The 7,157-nt window shown below is 48.1% G+C and overlaps 1 protein-coding gene across 2 annotated transcripts in view; it reads left to right on the top strand.

Moving 5' to 3' along the window:
- Positions 1 to 1,270: 1,270 nt before the first annotated feature.
- The window catches only part of Ulk2 (unc-51 like autophagy activating kinase 2), a 109,049-nt gene continuing 103,162 nt past the window's right edge, over positions 1,271 to 7,157 (top strand). For both annotated transcript variants that reach the window (XM_045130961.1, XR_006632912.1), the window contains exons 1-3: positions 1,271 to 1,429; positions 2,795 to 2,887; positions 6,902 to 6,943. In XM_045130961.1, the coding sequence (XP_044986896.1) occupies positions 1,340 to 1,429; positions 2,795 to 2,887; positions 6,902 to 6,943 (225 nt within the window). In that variant the 5' untranslated portion in view covers positions 1,271 to 1,339. The remainder of the gene's footprint in view (positions 1,430 to 2,794; positions 2,888 to 6,901; positions 6,944 to 7,157) is intronic.

Genomic DNA, 7,157 nt, shown 5'->3' with positions numbered 1-7,157 from the left:
AGCATTTTAGAAAACGACACTTCCTGGGTTGGAGAAATTGCTCAGCGGTTATAAGTACTTGCAAAACCTGAAGACTCAGGTTCAATTCTCCAGTGTCCAGGTAAAATCAAATGCACAAAAATGGCAGATGCATCTGGAGTTCGTCTGTAGGCAAGAGACCCCTTCTCTCTCTTGTCTCTTTGTCTCTGCTTGCAAATAAATATTTGAAGAAAGAAAACCTGAGGCCATTGGAGAGGCACCCAGTACTGAGTGCCTAAGAGTATCTCTGAGAAGAGGGTGTCAACATGCCAAGGGACCCCTGAAGAGTGCAGATCCTACCCTGCCAGACATTATGTGTTAGGGACCCTGAGCCAGCAAAGTTGGCAGCTTGGCAACACGACCTCATCAAGCTTGAAAGGGTTGAGGAAAGGCTGTTGCAGCACGAATTGCCCCTTTGCTCTTAGTGGATGGTGAGGGTCTACATTGCAACCAGCGATAGCCCTGCATGTACTGGAGTTCAAGCCCGGCTTGTTGGAAGCTCGATTCCCAGCTGACCGAAGGCCAGGGCGTGGCAGGTTCGAATCTGCACCCGGACCAGCGCGGACCCTGCAAGCGGATCACTAGCCCGTGACCGTACGGGCGGCCACCTCCCTGCTTCAGTGGACTGTGTCCTCCTCGCGTCGGCGGCCAGCATCGCGTCGCCTCGGGGGGGTGGGGTCGGGGCCGGGGGGGAGGGGGGAAGGACGCGCACTCCTTTTCTCGGCGGAGGGAGCGGGGCTGGGCGCGCGCGCTGCGTCCTACAAGCCGTGCTGACGTCGCGGAGGGCCGGTAGTCGGCGCGGGAGCGGCCGGCGCGCGCGCGCGTGGCGTTGGTCGCTGCCGCGGAGCGGGCTGGAGCGGCGGCCGAGGCGGTGCGGGTTCTAGGGCGGCGGCCGCCTGGGCGCCGTCCGCACGGGATGGGGAGGACCGGACCCTTCACCGCTCCCGGGCGCGCGTGTGCCTCCCGGGGCGCCCAGTGACGCGGGGCAGCGCCCTCGCGTCGCGTCACCCACTGAGCCCTTCCTCCGTGGACCGGGCCATGAGGAGCGGCCGGGCCCAGGCCTCGATGACCGTGGCTCGCCGCCGCCGCCGCTGCTGCTGCTGCTTCTCCCGTTTCCACTCGGGTGTCTCGGCATGAACGTCCGCCCGGGCCCGGGGCCGCGGCTGCCCCAGTGCCTCCGCCCGCGGACGCGCTCGGCCCCGCGGTGCTGATCCCGCTTCCCCTCCATCCGTCCGACCGCCCGTGCGTGCGTGCGTGCGCTCCAGGCACCCCCCCACCCCACCCCACCCCCTCGCCCCGGGGTTGAGCGGGGGGCGCGGCCATGGAGGTGGTGGGCGACTTCGAGTACAGCAAGAGGGACCTCGTGGGACATGGGGCCTTTGCTGTGGTCTTCCGGGGGCGGCACCGGCAGGTGAGCGTCGCCCAGGCCAGCCGGCTGGGGCGAGGCTGGGCACCCCTCCCTCCCCCCCCCCTGCCCCCGGGCGCCCGCATCGCCACGAGCTTGACGGCGGGGCGGGGAGCGGGGGGCGGGTGTCCTGAAACTTCGGCGGGGCGGCGGGCGCCGGCGGCCCCGTGCCTGCCATTGTGCTGGCTGTCAGTGTCAGGGCTTGTTTTGCTCGGGCGAAGATTTGTTTTGAGGCTGGAGGCCCGAGCCGCTGGGCAGCGCTCCACCTACCGGCGGGCGCCTGGTCCCCGGCTGTGTCCCCCCCACTTCCTAGTCCCGCGTCTCTGGGGTAACCCGAGTGCTTGTGCTGCCCGCCGGAGCCATCCCTCCTCGGGCGACCCCCGGGACCCCTTGCAGCCCTGGACAGTCGCTCGCTGGATGGACCTTTTTGTCCCCTTCACCCCCGACTGCCCAGGGCTTGTCACCTCTTGAGGTTGATAACTGCAGACCCAAGCGGAAAATGGGCGAGTCCCCCCCCCACCGCCCCCCGTTTAGCGGGAGGTTTTTCGCAAGACACGGTGCCCTCCACTCCGAGGAGCCCCGTGTCATCTCTGTAACCCCCTTCTGAGTTAGTCACCGAACGGTAGAGATAGTTGGATGCTAATCCACTTAAACATAGACGCGTGTTCAAGCCTTGAAAAACAAAACTTTTTTTTTTTTTTTTAAAGCCCCTCTGCTGTTTCGCAAGTAGGGTCACACGAGGTTTTAGAATGTAAAGAATGTGGAAAGGCACATCAGGAGTGGAAATCGTAAAAGCGATGGTGGTTTTGAGTGTTGCCACGGGGCATATTAAAAGTGAACTGTCACCCGGGCACGCCTTTAATCTCAGCCCTTGGCAGGCAGAGGTAGAAGGATCGCCGTGAGTTCTAGGCTACCCTGAGAACACAGTGAATTCCAGGTCAGCCTGGGCTAGAATGAGACCCTACCTCGAAAAACAAACAAACAAAAAAGTGAACTGTCGTCTGTATTTCACTTACTATGAAAAGAATTTAAAGCTGAAGAGAAAATTAAATCACAGTATAATCCAGCCAAGCTAACACAACTATTTTCAATGGACTATATTACCTTCCAAGTTTGTACACACATTTCTTCATGATTTTGTGTGGTTGTAAACTTTTTGCCAACTAATGTTATGTGATCTTTATATTTACCATCTTCAGTAGCTGTGCTGTAGAACATTGCCTTGTTAACACATATTTATGAAATCACTTTTAATTTATGCAGTTTTCCTGTTGGTGGAGATGGGGTTCATTTTTCAAAATATCTTGATATTTAATCTTTTGTTGTTTCTGTGTAATAATTTCCAGATGTAATACTCTTTTTCCTTTTCAGAAAACTGATTGGGAGGTAGCTATTAAAAGTATTAATAAAAAGAACTTGTCAAAATCACAAATACTACTTGGAAAGGAAATTAAAATCTTGAAGGTATGTTCATTTATATAGTATTACACACTAGGTTAAAATTCTGGATTGAGTGAATATGTGATGACATCCTTTGCAATTTGGGTAGTTGGTCCAAGTTTGAGAATTTTCAGCTGCTGCTCGTTTTTGCATGCTATTTTTTTTGAACCATTGAGTACTGCCAAGCTATATATATGCGTCTGTGTGTGTGTGTGTGTGTGTGTGTGTGTGTGCATGTGTGTGCAGCTGCGCACACATGTGAAGCTAGTTTTTTTTCTTCAAGGTAGAGTCTCACTCTAGCCCAGGATGACCTAGAATTCACTATGTAGTCCCAAACTGGCCTCAAACTCACTGTGATCCTCCTACCTCTGCCTCCAGAGTGTTGGGATTAAAGGCATGTGCCACTGTGCCCAGTTTTGTTTTTATTTCATCTTATTAATTTTTTTTGAGAGAGGCAGATAAGAGAGAGAGAGAGTGAAAATGGGTGTACCAGGGCCTCTAGCCATTGCAGATGAACTCCAGACACATGTGCCACCTTGTGCAGCTGGCTTATATGGGTACTGGGGACTCAAAACTGGGTCCTTAGGCTTTGTAAGCAAGTTCCTTAACTACTAAGCCATATCTCCAGTCTGTGAAGCTGTTTTTTAAGGATAAATACTTGTGGGATGGTGAGATGATCAGTGGATAATGCATTTGCTGCTCAAGCTGGAATACTTGAGTTTGATCTTTAAACCCCAAGTAAAAAGCCAGAATCTATGGAAGGCTTCTGTAATCCCAGCATGCTGATAGCAAGATGGGAGGTGGAGACAGTTTCCTGGAAACTCATGGTGAGCAGTAAGGAAAACACAGTGAGAATCCAGAGAGAAAACGGGGTGGACAGGTGAGGATTGGCCCAAAAGTTGTCTTCTGGCCACTGCATGTACCCCATGACAGGCACACACATGTACTCACACAAAGGAATACATATTTATGGCTTCTCATAATTTTTTTCTTACACTATATTACTAAGAGGTGGCAGGCAGGTGCATTTGTTGTATTATCTCCTGTTTTTTTTTTTTTCTTTCTTTCTGAGGTAGGGTTTCACTCTGGCCCAGGCTGACCTGGAATTCACTATGTAGTCTTGAATTCAGGGTGCTGATATTAAAGGCATGCACCACCACGCCCATGCTTTATTCACTTGTTTGCAAGCAAAGAGAAGAGATACCAATAGAGTGAGAGTGAGTAGGGGTGTGCCAGGGCTTCTAGCCACTGCAAACATAACTCCGCATGCCTGTGCCACTTTGTGTATCTGGTTTACATGGGTATTGAGGAATTGAACCCTGATCATTAGGCTTTTCAGGCAATTGCCTTAACGGCTAGGCAATCTCTCCAGCCCTCTGTTGACTGACTGACTTATTTCCTTCCTCCCTCCCTCCCTCCCTCCCTCCCTCCCTCCCTTCTTCCCTTCCTTCCTTCTTTCCTTCCTTTTTTTTGAGATAAGGTTTCACTCTTAAGGCAGGCTGACCTGCAATTCATTATGTAGTCTCAAGGTGGTCTGGAACTCACAATGATCCTCCTACCTCTGCCTCCCAAGTGCTGAGGTAAAGGTGTGCTCCACCACGTCTGGCTATTGACTTTCTTAATAAGTTTTTTTTTTTTTTTCAAGGAGTGGGAGTACTTGGGTCTTTTTTTCCTTTCCCTATAAATTAAAGAAACTTACTTTACATGGATGTCTTTTTTTTTTTTTAAGATTATTCATACAATCATCAGAATGAGATGCTTTCAGAAAAAAATGCTAAAATAAATTTGGAATCCTGTTTACTAAATACTTGGATAGTCACAAACACATAGTTCATTAAAGAAAGTGAGAGAAGCCAAATGTGGTGCCACATGCCTTTAATCCCAGCACTTGGGAGGCAGAGGTAGGGGGACTGCTTGAGTTTGAGGCCACCCTGAGACTACATAGAGAATTTGAATGCCAGGTCAGCCTATATTGAGTGGGACCCTACCTCGAAAACCTGAAAAAAAAAATTGTTTTCAGTGTGCTTGATCCAGTGTTTTACAGACTTAACTTCATTATGGAGCACTTATCCAATACCAGTTTACTTCAAACTATCTTGTGGAGAGTCAAATCCAGCTCTATGAGCTATGAATTGTACTTTGTTTTCTTTCTGGTAAATAATGCTTTTTTTTGGGGGGGGGCATGTTTCGAGGTAGGTTTCACTGTACCTGGAATTTTACTATGTAGTCTCAGGGTGGCCTTAAAGTCACGATGATCCTTCTATCTCTGCCTCCTGAGTGCTGGAATTAAAGGTGTGCACCCCCCCCCAGCAAATAATGCTTTTAAAGCACCATTAGAAACTTACATTCAGTTTTGACGACTAGTATTCTGCAGCCATAATGACCTTGGCATTTGTTTTATAGACAGCAGGACTCATTTTGCTAAGAGTTAATGACAGTACTGAAAGAAATATTTCAGGTACTTTTTTTTTCTCCACTGACCTGGAACTCACTCATTTTGTAGTCCTCAGACTCAAGCAGCCCTCCTACTCGCAGGTCTTTTTTTATAAATATGTGGAGAGGGAATGGGCACACCAGGACATCTTTCTACAGCAAATGAATGCCAGATGCATGCACCACTTTATGTATCTGGCTTATGTGGGTACTGAGGAATCACATCCCAGCCATGAGGCTTTGTAAGCAAGCATCTTTTTTTTTTTTTGCTATTTATTTATTTATTATTATTACTACTATTATTATTTTTGTTTTAGTTTTTCAAGGTAGGGTCTCACTGTAGCTCAGGCTGACCTGGAATTCACTATGTAGTCTCAGGGAGGCCTGGAACTCTCTACTTCTGCCTCCTGAGTGCTGTGAGTAAAGGTGTGTGCCACCACACCCGGCTTTCTTTTTTTAATTTATTTATTTGAGAGAGAATTGGGGCACGGGGCATCCAGCCACTGGAACACCAGACACATGCCACCTTGTGCATCTGGCATATGTGGGTCCTGGGGAATTGAACCTGTGTCCTTTGGCTTTTCAGGCAAATGCCTTAACCATTAAGCCATCTCTCCAGCCTTGTAAACAAGCATATTTAACCTCTGAGCCATCTCTCCACACCCATTCCCCCTTTTAAAATATTTTTATTTGTTTATTTGAGAGAGTATGGGTGTGCCAGGACCTCCTGCCACTGCAAATAGACTCCAGATGCCTGTGTCACTTTGTGTATCTGGAAATGCCTTTTAACTGTTAAGTCATTTCTCCAGCCCAGGCTGACCTGGAATTCACCATGTAGTCTCAGGTGGCCTTGAACTCACAGCAATCCTCCTACCTCTGCCTCCTCTTTTTTTTTTTTTTTAATATTTTTATTTATTTGACAGAGAAAGAGGGGGAGAGGGGGGGGGCGGAGGGATGGAGGGAGAGAGGGAGAGAATGGGTGTGCCAGGGCCTCGACACATGCGCCCCTTTGTGCATTTGGCTAACATGGGTTCTGGGGAGTTGAACCAGGGTCCTTTGGCTTTGCAGGCAAACACCTTAATCACTAAGCCATCCCTCTGGCCCAAAGACTCCTCTCTTTGTTTCTTGCTAGATTGAATTGGGGGTTGGGGAGATGGTTCAGTGAGTAAGAACTCTTGCTGTGCAAGCATGAGTGCCTGAGATCCCCTGAGTTTGATTCCTCAGCATGCATTTAAACACCTGTAAGTTTGCTGCTTTGTCTGCAAGTGACAGTGTTAGATTCAGGGGGAGGAAACACATGGGTGAGCGGTAGAGGACACCTGATGTTTTCCTCTGGCCTGTGCATGGGATACACACATCTATACACCCACAAGCATGCACCCCATTCACATCACAGCATGCTGTACCACGCATCCTATCTATGAACACACATGCAAAATATAGATTGAATTGTTCTAAGGCTAATAGCAAAGGCGTAATATACTATAACTAGCACATGTATATATGTATATGTATATAGGAAAATTAATTTTCATTTGCATACTGAAATATGTTAAAATTCCTAGAATACATTCTAATATTTTTCATTCTCAATTTCCTCACCAGGAACTTCAGCATGAAAATATTGTAGCACTCTATGATGTTCAGGTATCTTACTTTTGATTTTTTTAAATAAGATTTTCAAAGTTTTATTTCATGGAATGAAATGAATCTTTATAAAAATTTAAAGTTGTCTTAATTGTTGAATATGTTACATTAAGACAGTGTTTAAAATAGTATAGAGCTGTAAGATAAAATAATGTGTTGCATGCATGAATTTATTAACAATTGATTATATGTCTTAGGGTGGTATCATTTTAGA

The sequence above is a fragment of the Jaculus jaculus genome, chromosome 12, assembly GCF_020740685.1.
Source record: "Jaculus jaculus isolate mJacJac1 chromosome 12, mJacJac1.mat.Y.cur, whole genome shotgun sequence".
Lineage (NCBI taxonomy): Eukaryota > Metazoa > Chordata > Mammalia > Rodentia > Dipodidae > Jaculus > Jaculus jaculus.
Note: the sequence above shows the minus strand (reverse complement) of the source record. Positions and strands in the feature narration are given on the sequence as shown.